Source organism: Gavialis gangeticus, unplaced genomic scaffold, assembly GCF_001723915.1.
Source record: "Gavialis gangeticus isolate Ggan-Ray unplaced genomic scaffold, GavGan_comp1, whole genome shotgun sequence".
Classification (NCBI taxonomy): Eukaryota; Metazoa; Chordata; order Crocodylia; family Gavialidae; genus Gavialis; species Gavialis gangeticus.
In genome coordinates, this window is record NW_017729032.1 from 250,201,902 (window position 1) to 250,223,152 (window position 21,251).

Sequence of the window (21,251 nt, forward strand, 5' to 3'; positions counted from 1 at the left end):
GGGGGGGGGGGAGGGGAGGCAGCAAGAGCTAAAGTTAGCCCAGAGTTGGGTCAGGTATGAGATTAGTGCAACCCTGGGGCTGGAACGAGCAGCTAGGCTTTCCCAACCCTGTGCCTGTGCTGTGAATGTGTACAGGCATTCATGAAGTCAGGTTAACCCTTTCCTAGATCAGGTTAACTGATCTTCATCTACATTAGTGCACTTACTCATGTGAACCAGGTTAGATCAGACACACCATTTTTTGCTTGATTTAGCTCCTCTGAACACCTGCACAATTGGACATTTAGATTGACCTAACCCTGGTTAGGTCAATCCAAATGTAACTATTGTACATACCCTAAGGTATTTGTTAGTAAAAGGAACACAAAGGCAATTACTTCTGAAATTGTCCTACACCTACTGATTCAAGCATGAAATCAGGGAGCAAGACATGAGGAAAAGGAAACTGTTGTCCAATAAATTTCTGACCACTATTGAGCCTGCTTGTATCTCTGCAGATAGTGGACATAAAGTAAAATAAATGAGAAGCTAGTTAAGAAGACATGTGATTTACAACTTTGCTTGGTCCTTAAGGTCACACTCATTTAAAGAGTAATTGTTCATCCTGGCACTTGCTGCCACTGGACCAGTTGACATTCATTCTAATATCTAGTCAGTAATGATTGAGATATATGTACCACCCCCCAGTAATCGACAACCTAGGTACAAGAACTCTAATGCATCTTTCAATTTGCTTCCTTATTTTTAGACTGGCAAATGTATTCTCAAAGGAAAGTCACCTTCACATGCACACAGGCATATCAGCGCGCACACACACACATATAGCAAAAGCCCATTACTGCAATCAGTTTAATTTTTATTAGTGCTTTTCTATTTTCTAAGATGTCAGATGGGATTGCTGCAAAGGTAAAAAGTAGCTTTATGATGCCTTTTCCAATCAACATCACAGTATTTATTCCAAGATACCAATTAACTTCCTGCCTAATTTGTCACACTTAATTTGAAATCAAGCATGCAATGATGTTTAGAACTATAGTCATGGTATTTGTGTTTGGCTGAGGTAGTGGCTACTAGCAGTCTCAATTTATCACTTCTAATTTAAAACTCCCATGCCAATGATTTTAGTTCTTAAAAGCTATGACTGGCACTTATGGATTTCAAAACCAAAGTGAAAATAAACTACAGTTAAGAATTCAGCAGCTCAGATCAATGAAAAGCTGGTTTATAACTGAATATACTGGGTTTAAATCCAGTGGTTTAACAGAAAAAAATAATAATCCAAATTTTTCTTTTCCCCTTTAAATGCTCTTGTGTAAGCTTTCATTACAGAATTAAGCCACTCCAGGGTTTGCATGGGAAGCTACTGGTATATGCTCCAGGTATTTTGAAAGGTAAGAAACCAATGCCAGACTCTATTCAACCAGTAGAAAAATGCAGTCCTTAGGATGGTCTTGTTGTTCTTAGGCATTGTTACCATGTATTATTCCACTACAGAAATTATTTTTTAGTTAAAATATAAGACAAATTAGTAAAGAAAGACTGTAAAGACTTTCCTGCACTATTGGAGGTGCAGATATGTTGCCCAGGGTAGCTGGGCCTATTATTCTAGAATTATTAGCCAATTTCAACTCTCTTCCTTGAATACAAATTAAACTTGGACCAGAAAATGGCTTCCAATTCAATGAAAACTTTAATATGTCTTTTTAAAAATGACTGAAAGGACCATGTGCAGACACACGACATCTAGTACTGGGCTATCTTCTATTTCGGTCTTTTACTCCAAATTACCCTTCCCCATCTTTCTGTCTTCATACCCATCCATGCAGGAGCTCTACATTCTTTGACAGAAAATGACAGTTTGGAAAATTAAAAATATTTTTAATTATTAATAATATCTAGGCCCTGAAGCTTATTACATACCTTTGTGTATGAAAAGTCATATGGGATATGAGAGCAATTCTCTCTCCTGGCAATTCAGTACATTCATTTGAAATGTTATAGTCACTCTATGCACTTCTATTTTAATTGATTACTTTCTCTAACATTCCTAAACAAGGGAGTGGTCAAAAGTAGCATGAAGAACTCTATAATTTAATTTCCCAAATGGGTTGCTCTCTCTGTGAAAACCTAAAGTGGGAAACAAATCCAACAACCTGTCTGTATTGATTTGAAAATGTACCTTTCCTTGTAAACAAAATATGCTAGTTGATAAGTGAAAATGTAAGGACCTCTAGAGTGTTCTCCATTTCTGCTTCTGATATACTTTCTTCTTCAGTTAATACAGTGACAGCGAGTAGTAAAATGGGTATGAGCTATATACCAAAATAACAGGTCAATGTGATACTGACTATAATCATCATAGAACAGACTGCCTGTATAAGACACAGCGTAGACGCCTACACTCTAGTTACTTACATTAGAAGTAAAAGCAAAGCTTAGCTCAAATGGTGACAGAAAACCCTGATTGTGTTCCTGACTGCCACATACCTGAATGGGTAAGGAAATGAGGCTTACATTGTATTTATCAGAAATGGGCAGTAATTAATTGTTCTTTATTTTCTGAACTCCAAATTTGCAATATCCAAGGCTTTATATTTAGAATAGCAGAGCACTCATAGATCCCAGGGCCAGAATCTATTTCCCCTTCACCTGTCTAAGTGGCACTCAGGTAGCCATAGAGCTGCAGTGTTTAGTACTGACACAGTCTGGGATTCAGTCTAGTTTTGCTTGCCCCGCACTGCCTTTCTGTGCATGCTCAGTAGGCTGCACTATGGCCAGATAGATGACACCCTTGAGATGAGGGGGTGCCTATAACCTAGCTCTTCCATGCTCTGGGCAATTGCTCCAAACATTAGGCTAACGGTAGGGATGAGAGAGGGAGAGGGCAATATCTTCCCCTTCCCTGCAAACCAGCAAGTATGGGGGCAAACAAGCATTTGTTGCACCAGGTCTTCCTTTAGGCAGCTTCCCTTAAACTGCCTAAACCTAGACTAGGAGTGGCATGTGCAGCTGTTAGCCACTGCCAGGAGTGGTGTGGGCAACCCAAGGTAAGTAACTCCAGGAGGGGTTTGGTTGGTTGGGAGGTAGGGAGGGGAGCCCTACACCATGCCCCATGCCTCACAGGTGTTTTGAGTATGGAACACTTGAAGTAGGATTGTCCCTAAATCTCCAGGCCACCTCTGTCCTTCCTTCCTTCCCTTGCTGGGGTTTCAGCCTTCCTGGCTTCTGCTTCTCTACTGTGGCTCGTCCCTTAGTCAAGGCCCACTGTTCTAGACCTGGCTTCAGGCCTTATGTCCCCCATGCTCTGCTCCTATTTGGGCTTTGGGCCCTTAAAGGAGGCACATTGCTTTTCAGAAACAGAGCAAGGATTCCCTGTTCCAGTCCCGTATATATCCAGGCCAATTCTACTTCGCCACAAGAGGAAACAGAATCCCGAACTGTGCTTAAGTGCCAAAATAGAAGTTATACAGTTATGTACACACCTTTTTGGTACTTTAAAGTTAAATACATTTTAGTCCACAGTGAATAAAGTGAACAAACTTTGAGTACCATATTTGGGACAATTCTGCAGTTCACTACCCAGTTCTGGTGAGCATAGCCACCTTATCACAGTGTTGCCAGAAAGTTAATCCTGCCAACAGATGCAGCAATGCTTCCTGTAGCTGCAGAACTATAGAGGGATTGGCCAATATATCCTGAACTTATCCAGTTTGGGACAAAACTCACATTTCAGGCTATAAACTCAGGACTGTTCTGGAAAATGCATGGTGGTAGGTTGCTTTAGCTCTGAAGTCAATGGAGTTCTCAAAGAACTCGCTTGTGCTGAAAATCACGTCCTCTTCCCCTCAAGTTGAGAATGCAAAATTAAAGGAAACTTGCTTTAAATTTGGTCCTTAGTATCTGTGATTCAGTTTCTCTATCTCTTCAATGGGAATAATTCACCTTCCCTAACTTGCAGAAGTGTTGAGATAATATAGTTATTAATATGCATAAGAAAATAAAACAAATGGCATAGTCACTGTGTTTGGATGATTTGCAACAAACAAGCAACCACACACTGAATGAGGAGGATAAAGAAGAACATTAAACAGTAGCCTAATTTTATATAAACTTGTGAAAAAAATGTGTTTCCTTAAGTAATTAAAGACTAGACATAATGTACACACTGGAATTTAGACAGGGTGTGCAAATTAAGGTTTCATGGGGATTTTTTAAGCATTTCAACTTTATTCTTTTAGTGGAGATTTTTTTATAGGAATTTGATTTATAATTATATATCTTATTGTATTATATCTATGTAAATAGTATTTTTCAAAGAAATAAACAATTGCAATACACTGTAACTATAAAAGTGGCCATGGAGGTTATTGTAACATGATATAGCGATCTCCATTACTACAATCAAGAACAGTGTGCTGATAATGGCTGCTAAGTCAGGGGCAAGCAAAGCTCACCATGTGGGCTGGATCCAGCTGGCAGCAAACTCAATTTCCCAGCAGTCTCTGCCCCCATGGCTGAGGCCAGTTTCCATGGAGACCCCAGCAACAGCTGTGCTGTAATATCGTGGGGTTGGGGCTTCCATGGAGACTGGCCCCAGCAGTGCTGGCAGGCAGCAGTGGCACCAACCTCTTCCTGGTGGCTGAGCTACAAACAAGAGTGGGGTAGGCTTTGCTGCCACCGCCTGTGCAGAGCAGGCTTCAGTACAGTGCTGCTGGGGGGGGTGGCTACAGGGAATGCTGGGGTGGCTATAGCCCCCCCAAGGTCCCTCCAGCAACTCTCCTGCTGGCAGGGGGCACAGCGGGGCACAGAGGTTCTCCAGAACTGGGTTGGGATCTTGTGGCAGTGACAGCATGGTCCCGAGCTAGGGCAGAGCTGCAATCTGCAGTCTGCATACCCCATGCAGGGGCATGAGGACAGAAGACTGTGGCTCTGCCCTGGCTCTGGACCACACCGTCACCACTGCAAGGAGCCGGGGAAGAGTTGTGATCTGCTGCCTCCACGTCCCTGCCTGGAGCGTGCAGGCTGCAGATTGCAGCTGTGCCCTAGCTCAGGACCATGCTGTCACTGCTGCAAGATCCCAGCCCAGCTCTCGAGCAGTCCTACTGCACACCCTCCTAGTGCTGCTGGGGCTGGTCTCCATAGAAACCCTGGCCTTGTGGTATCACAGTGTGGCCACTTCTGGGGTCTACATGGAAACCAGCCCCAGCCACATGGGCAGGACATGTGGCAGAGCACAGAGCTGCTCCAGACCTGGGCTGGGATCTTGTGGCAATGACAGCACGGTCCAGAGCTAGGGCAGAGCTGTGATCTGCAGCTTGCATGCTGCAGGCAGGGATGTGCAGGTAGTGGATTATGACTCTTCCTGGGTTCCTTGCAGAGGTGACAGTGTGGTCCAGAGCCAGGGGAGAGCCACAATCTTCTGCCCACACTCCCCTGCCTGGGGCATGCAGGCTGCAGATCACGCCTCTGCCCTGGCTCTTGATCATGCTGTCACTGCCACAAGATCCCAGCCAAGGAAATATTCCATGCATTTTTAATTCAGAACAACAGGATTTCCATTCTGATGTATCACCAGAAGATGCAAGCAGACAGGAATTTGCACATCTCTCTATTGCATTACGCATGACATACTTAAAAGTGCATAAAATTTTCTTCCATAATGTCAATCCTGCAACTGATTTTTCTGGTATAGGTCCGAGAGGTCCCACTGAAGGGGCTCTGCATGAATTGAAAGTCTTCACTAGAAAATTTGATTGCAAGATTGTAACCATGGATGTGACTGCAATCAAAAGACACAAAAACATTAGGCATTAACCCAAGCAGGCTAATGCGCCAACTGTGTTTTATAAACTCTTACTGATAATAAAAATGATGTCAATAAAATTGTTGAAAGGTTACCGTTTTATAGATAATTATAGACTTGTGAAGATACTCCATATATAGTTCTTAAATAGGCATTATGCATTTGTTCACTCAAATGTTTGTGTATATTAAATAGGTGAATATTCAGTTTTATATTTTAAATAATTATTGAGCCACATTTGTAAACTCCAGGTCCAAATGTACCAGTGATACTACAGCAGTAATCACCTTTACAGGATCTTTTCATCTGCAATTACTGGAAGAAAAATTAACCAAATTCAATAAATCTGCACAGGGCACTCTGTGAACAAAGAAAATTATTCAAGAATATTCAAGAACAAATACATATTTGTGTGTGTATGTGTGTGTGTGTGTGTGTGTGTGTGTGTGTGTGTGTGTGTGTGTGTGTGTGTGTGTGTGTGTGTGTGTGTGTGTGTGTGTGTGTGTGTGTGTGTGTGTGTGTGTGTGTGTGTGTGTGTGCGCGCGTGCACACATGCATACTTGTTTCATGAGTCAACAGGAGCTCTTCCCTGAGTAAGGCTTTACAGGTTGAGATGCTTATCTGGCATTAAGAGATGAGAATTACAGATATACCATCTGGCATACAGTCTTATGGTAATTCTGGATTTCAACAAATATAGCACTTATATCATACAAGTTGGGATGGGTGGGGCTAGCAGGGAGGCTGGGTGGGGAGCTCCGGGGGTGGGAAATCAGGGTGTCCATGTGATGATGGGGAGGGGGCAGGATCAGCAGGGTCATCAGATGTGGGAGTAGGTGGGGGGGCCTGGTGCCAGGATGGCAGGTAGGAAAAGCACATATCTGGCGACTGGGGCCAGTGGCTGGGCTTTCCCAGTCTTGCGCCTATGCTGGGAACTGTACAGAAGTTCAATTCACTGGTCTAACCTAGATAAATCTGATTTGAGTGCACATCAATCTATCATAGACTGGGTTTCACCATTTTTAGGCCAGTCTAGTTGCATTATACTTCTGTACAGTTTATACTTAAATCCACCTAACTAGGAATCTAACTGTAATGTCCATGCGTGGGTGAATTAAGTTTGATCAGGTGGCCATTTTTAATGTGATCTAAACTCCCTGAATGTCTGTACTTAGCCTTATTTTTTTTCCTTTCACTTCACTTGGGTGCCTAAATGTGAATTTAACTTTTTAGAAAATCTGGCCACTTAGGTTACCACTATACAAAGAATTTGGCATATGCTTCACTTATTCATTGCATCACTCATTACTTATTCATTGAGTAACTGCATCTCTATGGGAATGCTCACAAGGTATATGTTTAAGCAGGCACATAAGCCAATGCAAGTAAGGGACTACAGGTTCCTATCATGGGAGCTTTTAAAATTCTCATACTAACCATACTTTATATTACATATTCCACTTATACCTGAGGAAATATATTATATGTATGTTAGGTACTTAAAATGTTTATTAATCTCAATGACTTGAACAGATATGTAGCAAGGCTGTTAAAAACATACTATACTATATCTATTATAGAAAGCAGTGGACCTTACCTGTGAATTTCCTGTGTGTAATTATTAAACATATTAGAAATTATTACAGTGCTATGAATAATTTTGGTGAAAATGGTATCCTACTTGCAAAAAAAAAATATAGCTGATATAGCAAATGCATAAAATATATAAACTATGATAACATATCATAAATGTACATAAAAATGAAATTTAAAAGCTACAAAGCACATGTAAAAATATGCAGAGTACTTATTCCTAATAGTCTCTGAACACAGAAACTGCCATTTTCACAATAATAGGAAACATACTAGAATTAAGAATTTTCTATTCACACTTGTTATTTACCATGAGCTAAAATGAAAAAATAGCAATTGCCCAGAACAGAATTATGTAAGTGCATATGCTAAATCCAGAGCTGGAAGTAAGGCCTACAGGTCATGGGCAGAGATAAGTAGTTAGCTGTGTTACTCTAAAGCAGGGGTGGGCAAAATGTGGCCTGCGGGCCAGATGCAGCCCACCAGGCCTTTATATCTGGCCCACAGGGCCCCTAAAAAATTTAGAAAATTAATATTTATCTGCCGCCGGCTGCCTGTCATGAGGCCCTCAATGGCTTGCCAAAACTCAGTAAGTGGCCCTCTGCCCAAAATAACTGCCCACCCCTGCTCTAAAGTCAGACAGAAGGCAGGGTAGATTTACCCCTTATAGACTGACTAAACTAGAGATCTATCCTGGCTTACAGGCAGCTCCCCCAGCCTCACATGGCATGTCTCAAACAACAGCCGACCTAACTTCCATTCTCACTGAGGCACGAGGCCTTGAAGTGGAGCCAGGTGTAAGCTTTGCCCATTCATTAATACAGACACCACTGGACCAAATACCATAGATGACAACATACAAGGTTCATTCACTTGCAACACTACCACTATCATATCACCTGCTTAAAATGCCCCTTCTCTCTTTACATAGGACAGGCAAAGGGATTCATATGTGTAAGAATGAATAGGCACAGATCTGAAATCAGCTCAACGAAGACAAATTAAGCCTGTGGCAGAACAATTTAACCCGCTTTGACATTACGTTACTGACCTCAGAGTGGCAGTTGTTAGACAGCAAAACTTAAAAAAAAAACTTGAACATGAAATTGCAGAAAAATAAATCATCCACACCCTGCATAGTGTTAAGTATGATCTAAATAGGGAATATGGATTCTTATCCCATTACCTAGATTAGCTTTTGTTGCCCCTTTGTCCCAATGGATTTATTGCTTTTTGATCTCACCCAGCTCTATTTTCCTTCTCCATCTTCCCTCCCTCCCTCTCTTCCCTATGTTTGTACTGAAATGCAAATGCATGCTGTGCATTTGATACACTCCTCTGATTATGTCCTTTTACAGCATCTGATGAAGTGAGCTTAGATTCCCGAAAGCTCATGCTACACACCTCTGATGTTGTTAATCTTGAAGTTATAAATCTATCTTGCCTTCTGACTTTTATGGGTTATATATTCATGACTAACAGACATATGGAAATTATGGCTGGCTATCACCTAAGAAAATTACACAATAGATAAAGGCTAATCAAATGATGGTATTCATGGATAGGAGATGAGAGTAAGATTACTTTTTAAAAAAGGAAGAAATGGAAGTAATGGGATAGTATATGACGCAGAAGAAAAATAAATTTCTACATTCATTTAAAAGGCTCCATCCATACAGTCTGTTTCATTGAGGTGGACTCTTGAACTCATGTAGGCCTCCAAAGACAGACACATATATAGAAGATTTAAACATATTACTTAAAAATATTACATATTTTAGAGTTCTGGCCATGGTCTGAAAGTTGCTTGGTTCCACAGGGAGCTAACCATGCTAATGCAGCAAACCCTGGTTAATTCACTGCTCCAAGTTGAATGCAAACATGGACAATTATCAAATCAGGAGCTGATAATTGGGGCTAGAAGCTGGGGAGAATTGAAATAATGCCAAATTAAACCACAGTGGTAAATTATCCTACAAGCAAATTAACAACAATTTACTTTGTAATCACTTCTTAAAATAAAATTCAGCTGCCACTGAAGTCAGAGAAAAGACCCTACATATTTTAATGGGAGTTGGGATGTGACATCAGTCACAATTTGAAACTTAGCCCAGAAAACATGACAGATATTCTCATGCTTCTATCAGATGAATTAGCATCTTCAATCTAATAGTATATTGTTATATATAAATAATAGCTTCTATTACAACTGGGATTCTTACTGAGTGTTTTACTGCAACAGGTCAAAGATTAAATGAGCACGAAGATAAAACTAGACCCTCAGTCTTAGAGTTGGCATGTCAGGGTCAATATGCAACCATCGTTGGGGATGGGGAAGGTGGGAAGGAAGGGAGGATAGTTTAATAAGGCTCTTGCATTAACACCTATGCTATTGACAAGTAGAAAACTTTAATTTCCTATGCTGTCCATCTGTTTCTTTGATCAACACTTAAAGATGAAACCTGAAGGCAAATAACACGTATTACATTTTATTTTTCTGCACTTTTATTTATTTTTAAATTGCTACTTTCTACCTATTTTAATAGTTCTTAAATTATGGTTTAAGTGATGTAATTTTTTCCTTGAAAATTGACACAAAAGAATGCTAAATGTCAGGAACACATTTTTTTCCTTACTATAATAATACCAAGTAACACCTATAAATATCTAACAAAAGACCATGACAATATCAAATAACTGTCATATCTGTTAAGTTTTTCTTCAGCAGAAGAGAACTACAAGCCCAATAAAAGTAGAAAGAATGAGAGTAAATGACATTTTTAGTTTGGTATAAAATCTAAGAGTTAAGTACAAAAATGATTATCTATCTATCTAAATACCTGTTTTAAAGGTAGAACAGGTCCATCATTCTTGAATCACAGATTGAATTTCCCAAACCCATTATTTTCAACTCCAAAACAATATTTTCCAGTCCTCATTGAAGTTCAATTTCAGTATAAAAACCAGTGCTTGATAATTTAGCAGAACAACCTATTTCTGAAAAATGAATGCCTTAGAGTTTAATATTTAGTATATATGAACCAGTCATCTGAATCAGTCCATTTGTTTTCCAGACAGATTTGAGTTAATAAAATAAAGTGGCCATTTACTTCCGGAATGTAAAATCCTGTATTTGCAGACTGGCTTAACAACCTGTCAGTAACTTGCAGGGTCATACATTAGTAGCTTTGCATTGCATATCAAGTTATAATATAAGAGTCACTCAGACAATATACTTCAATCTCTGTTATATACAATTATAAATGCAAAGACTTAGAAAAGTTTGTTAAACTTGTGGCCTGCAGGCTGCTTGCAGCCCATGAGGGGTTAAACTGCTGCCCCTGGACTCCTATGTTGCAGCAGTCTGCCCCATTGTTATGGCTGCAGCAGCTGCCAGGGGCTCCAGGCTCCCCTTCCCTCTGGCTTCCTCTTCCCCTTCCTGTCCTTGCCCAGGCTGCAGGAGCAGGGATGTACAGTGCAGTGCAGCATTCAGTGCTAGTGGAGCCCAGAGCCCAAGGTGCCTGAATGACATGGTGTAGTGCAGGGGAGGCAGGTAGTGGGGGGGAAGCTAAGGGTGAGTTGGAGCACCTGGGTGCACAGCACAAGAGTGGGGGAATGGGGAGCAGCAGCAGGGCATGCCTACTGCAGCAGGGAAGCAGGAGGAACAGCAGTGGAGGGGAAACTTGCAGTACAGTAGAGAGGGCATGCTGCTCTTACTGGAGCCCTCGTTACTGTGGCCCAAGGAGTGTTCAGCCCCTGACTACTTAGAAGTTAGAAATTCCTGCTTTAGAAGGTGTTGCAGATATTATTTGATTGGTACACAAAGTCAGACTTTTCAAAAAGAATCTTTTACATACAAATAGATCCAACAAATAGAGAGAAATTCAGCAGCAATGAAGGCTTGAATGAAAACTGGAGTAAGTTAACAGGTTTTGCCAGGGTTCAAATTATACTTTGACTCTTGTGGGGTCTACAAAAAAAATTGGGCTGCTCATCATGGTGCTCTAATAGAATCAGAGACCTCTCTAGGTTAAGATTTTCAAATCTTAGGGGGGGGCTCCTGTCTCTTATTGGGGGGGAGGAACTCAGCCCCCTTGAGCTCCCCCGTAATTCAAACCCTGGGTTTCGCAAATTGACTTGAGTAGGAAAGATGTTCCTACTTTTCTAAGCATATTAGAGGAGAGGAAAAGGACTACATCAGACTGAACCAGATAGGTCTAAAGAATAGTGTGTGTGAGGGTCAGATACTACTCTTACTTAATTCAATAGAGATTTTTGTCCCTCACTTCCAATGAATCAAGTTTGCTCAATTCTGCAAATATGTGTTTCCTGTAGACACCACAAAATTTCACTTTTCTTCCACTGGATATTCCAATGCACAGGATAACATCCTTTCCAAAAAATAAATGAAACAAAAACTAAAACACAGGCAATCTGATATGCTGAATTGTTGTGGGTAATTTATACAAATAAGTAATAGCATGTTAAAGAATGGTTACTTCAAATGTTCTTAGTTTGGTTCACATTTTGGTAGAGCTCTGTGGGCTACTTCTGTTCCCATTCACAATCATGTACTATCCCTGTGCCCTCTACAGCAATTATGCACATGGAAAATATCATCTGGAATTATATCTGATGCATTTTTAATGCAATTCAGCTACTGAAACACACAAAGAGCGAACTTTGCTTTAGACTTTGTAGCAGTGTCTAAATATCTGATTTGACATGTACCCATTTAAAAGTTAAAATTTTAGGTTAAGTGAGAAAAAGAGGAAATAAATTACAATATAGATACATATATCTACGTATACACACACGTGAAAAAACACTTCCCTTTGGATGCTATAAACTATATTAATAATAAAGGAAGCATTGTTGAGTACAGTTTGATTTTCTGTTGTACATCTGGTATTGTTCAGTAATACAATAAAATTTTCTTTTATTAAGGGTGGACTTTCCTCCCACAGTAAACCTTTCAAATCTTTCACACTCACTTGACAGAAACAAAGTTAACACTAGTCACTTATGGCCGGGGGTTAAGGAGGACAAAACATATTTGAAAATGAAATACTCTGTGCATGTTTCCTAACTACTGTTAAATCTTTTTATAGAGAAAATTTGTTATATTTTCCTAGGGAAGTAAGTTTGATTTTTTTCTACAGGGTGAAAGCATATTAAAATCTTCAATCTAAATATGTTGCTAGCAGACAGATATCTCTCATTATAAAACCTGGGCAGGAACAGATGAGAGCTTGTTATTAGAAACACTTTTTTAAAACTAACTCAACTGTAAAACAAATAGAATTCTTAAGCTTTGGAAACCTCATGTACTTTTGAATATGCTTTCAACTTTATTTCAGTGTGCACAACTTAATACTATCATACTATATAAATGAAAACTGCCTCCAAACTGCAAGCCTAAGGCAAATCCATATGGAAGAGAAAAGGAATGGAAAGAGGAGGGTTGCTGTGTGTAATGAAGAAACTACATTTAAGAAGCAAATGAATCAGAGCAACCTGCTACCAACATAATTGCTTTAAAGACCCCATAGCAAACATCAGCAAAATTGGTTTGTAATTTACCATGTCCTTCACTTTGAACATGCTCCCTAAAGGTTTATGTGAAAGTCATGACATCTACAAACACAATTTGTTTCAGATTGACTAGTCATGATTAATGTCTTCCTTTACTGCCTGTGACCAAAATAATTCCTCTTGCCAAGAAATAAGCAGAAGTCTTCATTTTGCTCATCATGCACTAGGAATACCATAGGTTTTTCTTAATAAAATACCTGTCAGAAATGTCTAGGTAAATTTTGAAAACAGAAGGTTGCTTGTGTAACTCCGAAGAATCTCAGAATGTCAGTCAATTAAGATTTGTGGCAAAGGTTTCTAATTACTGAAGTCATCATCTTACATCTGGAATCTCTTGTATCCAACCCTGGATAGAATATTTAATGATGATTCTTCTAACCATACTTTATTCACTGTGAAAGGTTCCAACAGAATACATGCATTTGATTACCTTAATATGGTTCCTAGCCGAGTACAGTGTAACAGAACAAATAGATTTATTTAGCACTATTTTAGAATCATCCAGGATGATGAATATATATCTTAATCCCTTAAGGCTTGATCATATGAAGTTCTGAATGCCCATAACACCATTGACTGCAATGAGGACAATAAAAAAATAAAAATAAAAATAAAAATTAATTAAAATAAACATTTCTACCTTTGACACTACAAATCTACAAATGAATATAAAATCTTTAGTTTATTCTCTTCTTTATAGATGTCCCCATTACATATGAAAATGGAACAACTGTAATGTTACTGTGAAACATATAATTAGTTAAGCAGCTTGGAACCAGAATCTTAGTAATTGAAATGTAAAGAGCTAAATCCAGACAGAAATCTTCTTGATATGGTGATCATTAATTATTGCAATTAAAAATATACCAAAGAATCAAAAACATTTGAAACACCAAAAGCCCCCATATTGATGGGAACACCAGAGAGAAATATTTTCCAACGCACCAACTACCTGACGCATAACATGCATTTTCATTCAGTTTAGCTTCTCATGTTGCCTTAGTTAAATAAACATTACTCAAAGCAGTGTATATTCTTGCTGATCAAATTGATAATAATGGTATATGAGGCATTAGTGTAACAGAATCATATTGGTTTATGCTGTATTAAACAAAAAGCAAAACAAACAGCAAAATAGCAAACAGCCTGCCAGATCAAAAAAAGAACAATTTTGTTAAGGAAAAAAATCATAAATTACAGCTCTTAAGACTATCAAATGAGACCGGCTTTAAAAAAAAGTATCTGTCAGTAATTACTACACATTGGGTAGAGTATTCTGTTTCTCTCACAGGACGCTCTACATTCCGATTTGCTATGATCTTACATTCTTTTTATAAAATATGAAGATTGTTTTTCTCATTTTAAGTAATTAAAGAACTCAGTGTACTTCATTTTTAGATTCCTTAAAACAAGGCTGTATAGATCCAAATACAAAACCAACAACAAAGTAGATCCTGTTTGAAAATCTGAAATGTTTATACAACCAATGCAAATTCTGTCTCTATGTATTCTCTTGCAGGGCAAAGGATCAACTTATATTTACAAAGGCAGTATTAACTGTCATCTATATTTGGCTTGCTGCAGGTCTCCAGCAGATGCATAAGTAGTTTAGTCTTGTCCAATGTACATATAATCTAAGTATTTTGAAGTAATTAGCAGATAGAAATGTGTAGGGGGAGCTCAATATCCTCTCCCTGAAATACTGCTCCAAAGCCCAGAATGTGAAGACCTTGCAGTGTGAGGTTGAAGGGGAGGTTGAAGGATCCTTACCGGGGATGCTGGGGGCCTCCTGGTGCTGCACTGCTGGCAAACTGGGTGCACAGAGCTTGGCCAGCACCTGGAATGTGGTTCTGGCTGGCCAGGCTCTACTTTCTGGTGGATTTCCTGGTAGCTAAAATTGCTGCCTTATGCAGCGTGGAGAATGGATACGCATGCACCATAACCGTTTCACGGTGCCTCAAAAGGTTTTGAGAAACTACAAACAACACATTCTTGCTCGTGTTGATGCGGCCTTAGATGCATATATGCACAGTTTTATAGACTAAGCCAGAATTTCTTGCACAGTGTTGAAGAAGGGTTTTCACAAAACTGCATAACTGGTGTTTGAAAAGTAAAAACTGTAACAACGCTTATAATTGGTTTAAAGAAAGTGCATTAAATAAAAAGAAAAAAGTTAAAAGATAACTTTCACCATGTTCAGAGAACAGCTGTCTCCACAGTCTGGGTTACAATCCATTTAGATGTTGACCTACTTTAAGAATTGTGGTCCCAAAGAAGGTGAATCTAACTTGAAAAAGGTGATCTCAGCTAGCAGTTCTTGATAAAGGAGACACCAAAAGAGATATTGTAAGTCAAACAACACATTGTTTTCTGGCCTGTGTTGTTATAATTTTTTTCTGTTTTTTCTTTTGTTATCACTTAAATTATCTGTTAAAGGAAGCAAGTCTTAAGTACTTTTAAGAATCTTGCAGCATACTCTCAAGTGTGTTTGGAAACTTCAGTAATTACAATTGTATTGGTATCTCATTCTCTCAAACAGCAGTATGAGAAACAAGTATTCACATTTAATTTAGCATACTATTTTTTTTATTGTTTTACACCATGATTTTAGTGACTAACACTAAAATTCAAGGAACAAAATGACTTGATGTTCAAGACACTTACTCATTCTAAAACACCACCTTACTTGCCCACAAAGAACAGGCATCCAAGCCTACTCATGTTTGTCCTTATTTGGCACAACCCCCCCCCCTAAAATACAAAACTCAATTGAGCCTAAACTATGTACTTAGGATCAAAGTCTCGGTTCATGAAGGCTTCTGCATTTATTTTTTCAGAAGCTGCAATGTTTGTTTGCCTGCTTTTTGATTTCCATAGCATGGAAGGACCTTTGACACAACATGCTAAATTGGGGAACTTTTGAAAAATGGCAATGTCTTTATAGCTTAATTTCACAGATCTCAAGAATGATATAAGCCCCATTCCCCCAATCCCATCATGTATATTAATGTTATCATGTCCATTCATTATCATATATCTAATGAAAACAGTCTCATGTTATCCCTGCATCATTTTAAATGCAGAGTATCAAACACAGTAGGACAAACAATATATATAAAATAATAATATTAGATAAATTTACTATTTAGAATGGACTCAGAATTTTACTAATTTATGACTTGAAACTGTTTGGTTTTAACTTAAACTTCTCAGGTGGGGGGAGCCCATCAGCTACCCCTATCTAGCACCTGTCAACTCATCTGACAGGTGACTCATACAGCCATGCAGGCTGGACAGGTTTAAACAACCCAGCCTTGGGCTTCATCTCTCAGCTCTTACATGTCACATGTTCAAATTAATGTACAATATTTGTTGTGGGATATCTTTGTGGCTGGTTTGCCATTTATCATATCATAAATTGCTTGCAGGTATGGCATTTTACAATTCATGGTGTGATTAATGTGTCACTTGTGCCATACATATAAAAATGTCTCAGATACTTTTAAAATGCCTGTTACTTTAATGTCTCAGTTTGGAAACAATAACGTTAAAAGAAAAAGTGTCTTCAACTTCTTGCATTTTTGGTGTGCAAATGGTCATCTAATTCGCACTGTGTTGTTTTTACTATCTAACTGGGAAATAAAATTTATAGGCAAGGAGAGAGAAATCAAAGATACTGCCGTATGGTCACATATCTGACTCTAGTGTGAAAATATAGTCAAAACAAATAATTGTGAACACATTCTCTTTTTGAGACTTCTTGAAAATGGGGGGTGGGAGTGGGGAGAACAAACAAAAAACCCACAAACAAAAATCACTTTCATGAATGTTTGCAGGGAATGAATAAAAAGGGAGATTAATATTATCAAAACAATTTCACATTTCCTATCCCAATTAAAATTTTCAGTTTTTACAGTATGTGTTGAGATATGGTAGTACTTTTATCAATAAATCATAAAGACAACAGATATATAATAAGGCCAACTTTTTGCAGGATTGCTTTGTTATGTGAACCTAACTTCACAATAAGATGTTGCTTTCTTTTAGTCTCTGATTGTACTCATTGTTAGAAAGGAGATTATCATTTTATCTCTTTGGTGGGGGCCTATGATTTTAGTATAATTTCAGTATATCCTGAATATAGAGAAGTGGATGAATCATTTGGAATGAGTTAATTTCTCCCATAAGTATATATTCTCCCTTTGATACACTCACAAAACTCTGCTTACTAATTGAGGTAGAATACTCCACTTCAGTTTCCAAGAATGCCCTGTGGTACTCTTCATTATATTAACTTAGCCAGCAAAATGCCAGAGGTCATAATTTATCAAACAAAAATGAAAAGAAACTAATGATTTTGCTTATATAAAGAATAATCTGCTAGCTTGAAATAAGACATCAAAAAGCAGAAATCATGAAAAGGAAATAAATACATCTTGGGCCAGATTTTCAACTGGTGTACATTAGCATAGCTTTATTATATGGCTGAATATCTGACCCTTAATCTTGACAAGGACACATTAGGGTACAGGGAATATTTTCTATAATTATAAAGTAAGAATTCTGTGTGGCATGAACATGTAGTAGAAATCTGAAGTAATAATACCATGTTATGTAACAATATTATTGAACATACACTGAAAGGGACAAATGCTCAGATAATTATGTTACTTAAAAACGACAGATGATGGATTTTTTAGATTAGTACTACCAGAATAACTCCCTACATGCTAAAATAATAAAGTGGTGTTATTCTGAAGACAGGTCACGATCCGGCCATATTGACTTTTATGAGTATACAGTGCATAATCATTTAAGCTCTACTCACACACAAAAAACCTATTAATTTCAGAATGACTAAGTATGTGAATAAAGGTTGGAAAACTGCATGGTAGCCCTGTTGGCTGATACACAAAGGTGGTGATTAGAGAAATTATACCTGGTTAATATAGTAAAAATATGGTATTTACTCATGTATAACATATTTCTTTCCCCTGAAAAATCATCCATGCAAGATTAAGGTGTGTGCATTAAGCAGAGAAGCAGATTTTCTGCCCTGGATAGAACCATCCTGCTTAATTCCAGCTCCATAGTGCTGCAGCTGTAGTATTACTATTCAGGGAGCTGCAGGAATCAGTTGACTTAATGGATCATTGTTCTCCACTGCAGAGGTGTTAATGACTGCCTCTCCTTTTTAATAGTCTTGATATTTCACTAATCAAGCTAACATATTTTAAAGTAATTTTGCTATCTGCTAGCTGCACCTGGTTTCTGTCCTCCTATTTCACAGACTAAGCAGGAAACGGAGAGTGAGCTATCTGAAGATTAGGCTCTGCCCCTGCTCTATTCAACCTCAACTCTGAATTTCTTTTTTCATTCTGCCTTTAAAAATAAGGTCCATATTATATTTTGGGGTATATCATACATGAGAAAATATGGTAATTTTGTAAGTAAAGAGTATAATAATAATAATAACTAGATTGCGCAATTGAGGTAACATAATATAATGTTTCATTCAAAAGTTTATATACAATTCAGAAACATTAATACTCACTTTACTAGACAAATGTACCCCTCTGTGTTCTTTGTTTCTCTCAGGTCAGATTTTTATAACAATTTTCCAATTTTCTAGCATAGTCACCATTTTTATCTGTGCCTAAGTAGAAGTTCATAAAAAATGTTTATTGTTTTTTCTAAATAATTTCCATCCAACAAAACTTCGTTAATTTTTGTTCTAGGCATATTTCTTATTGACATTATCTTTCTCTTTTTATCTTTTTAAATATATAAGCTACCATTCTCACAGCTGTATATAACTATAGAATTTCTAAGCCTGCAAAAATGGCTTTATCTTTATAAATATGTTTTATAGAAGCTTGTCATTCCATTTATCACAGCGCCTCTTCCTACAAAACTGTCTTTTTATATCCAAATAAACTGATGGATATTCTGAGCATCTCACTTTAAATTCTCTGAAGTTTTTCCAGTAATGCTTTTAGTAATGTAATGATTATTGTGTGGAGTGCAGAAAGAGTACGTTGCTAGGGTTTACCATCAGGATGTAATTGATTATCAAGCCATAGCTCTTTTTCCTATTTCCTAAAATACAACATTTTAGCTTTTTTTGTTCCAAGCATCTTATTGAAGGTAGGCAAATAGATTCTGTGTGTTTTATGGTCCATTTCTGTGAAGGTTTATTAACAAAGCACGTTATCAACATTCGTAGGCCACGATGTTTGTTTCCTGAAACAGAAACAAATCATAACTTTCTCACCAACAAAGCTGTCTGCCACAGATATGCAGGTGGACAGAACCTTGCAAGGTTAACCTGTGCAGGAATTAGTGCCTTCATACAACCAGAACCTCTCTCTGGGTTCACTCATTGGACATTATTAATACTTCTACAGTAGCACTTCCAGTTTTGAGAAGACTTATTACCAAGTACTCTGCTGATTAAAACTTTAGTTTCTATTAGTTTAGTTTCTCTGTTGTAGCAAGAACCTCAGCTTCAGTTACAATGTCAGAGCACGGTAGGTGAAAAAAATTTCTAGAACAAATGTCAGCAAGGGATAATTCTAAAGGAACCTTTTGATCTACAGCAACACCAACCGGAAGATACTACTGAAATAGTTTATTTTGTTGGTCATAGTTGGTATCCCTATTGGCAGTAGTGGGGAAGAGAAAAAAACAAAGTAGAAGTAAAAGATAAAATAACTCTTTTATTTTATTTCCCATAAATTATCTCAACATGAATTTAGCTACAAAGAAATTAAAGCTGAAGAAAAAGTGAAGGATTAACAAAATTTAGGATGTCATACTTTTCACCCTTTAAGAAATGTGAAATTAGTGCATAAAAAGTATAATGCTCTACTCTTTTAAAATGGTTAGTTGCTGTGTTTTCCATAAAGTGGACTCTCATACATTTTTTGCATCCTAACTAACACTTCCCTCACTTTTATTAATAAAGACAACTTAACCATTCAAAATAAATTGTTACCTCTAACCCTAAACAAAACCATTGTCCAATCTGGCAGTTCCAGTTTTTCTAGCTGTAGGCCCAATTTCAGGAAAGCTACTGCATTCTGGAAGGGTAATTAAACATGCACTTAAGCAGATGTTTGAATCCACTGGGAACAATTTTGAGAGGGGACAAGTACCTTCAGGCAACATGAGCTAAGAGTACCACCCTGGAAAAAGATATTTATTGGCTTATAACAATTTGTAACACTTATTACTCTTTGCTTCAACTGCCACTGAAACAAGTGATGTCCATAACCCCCCCCTCAAATGCACTGAAAAGTCACAGTAACTAAATCATAGTAAAAAAAAAAAACAACTTACCATCTTGATCTGTGGTAACTGTGATAGCTGTGAACTGCTTGGGAGAGAAACTCAGCTCTGAAACTCCATTCATGGCTTCTATTTCAAAGGTGTAATTCACATGAGACACAAAATCAAGTACAGTCACAGAGGAGTTGATCAGGCCTGTATGTCTTGGGATGAAACGGATGCCTCCACCACATATCTCACATTGGCTGGTGTCTGACCCACACTTTTTGCAGATTACACTGTAGGTTAGATCTTTTCTCCCTCCTGTGTCACTGGGCGGGCTCCATTCCAACATAAGGGCTGTTTCATTAATGTTAAAAATCACATTCCTTGGAGCAGAAGGCGGCCCTAAAGAAAATAAGAGCCAGTTAAACTGTAGGTGTGATAAATAAAAAATCCACGTTAAGTATGCAATTAGGGCACTGGGGAATCAAAAATGCATGTTGCTTATTTTATTTCCGTTATGATCAGCTTTTTCAATATCTTTCCAGTGTTATAGAAGATTTTAAATAAATTAGACAAAAACCTTCGTACATGTATAAAAGGAGTGATTCTGCACAGCCAGGAAGATAGACTAAAATCATTTTTATTTTTTAATCTATAATTGTTATGATTCTACAGCTCATCCAGAAGATGGAAGCTCTGTCAGCACAGCTCTGAGTAGTATTCTGGGAGACTATTCAGAATTGATTCACAGGAAAATCATGCCTTTTGATGACCCACCCACACCATGATCATTATTATTAGTGATTATTAGTAGTAATTAATGTAGAACTGAGAGCAGAATTTAATGTTTAAAATTTAATGCTTAATTAAAAAACATTAAATAAAATAATATAAATAACATTTATATATATTATAATATAATATATATAATATATATATAATTATATATATTATATATATATAATATAATATATATAACATTAAA

The 21,251-nt window shown here is 37.7% G+C and overlaps 1 protein-coding gene across 1 annotated transcript in view; it reads right to left on the reverse strand.

The window, feature by feature from the left end:
• EPHA6 (EPH receptor A6) overlaps positions 1 to 21,251 on the reverse strand; it is a 1,262,645-nt gene that overhangs the window by 603,703 nt on the left and 637,691 nt on the right. Inside the window, exon 5 of the mRNA XM_019525724.1 lies at positions 20,333 to 20,668. Within this exon, the coding sequence (XP_019381269.1) occupies positions 20,333 to 20,668 (336 nt within the window). The remainder of the gene's footprint in view (positions 1 to 20,332; positions 20,669 to 21,251) is intronic.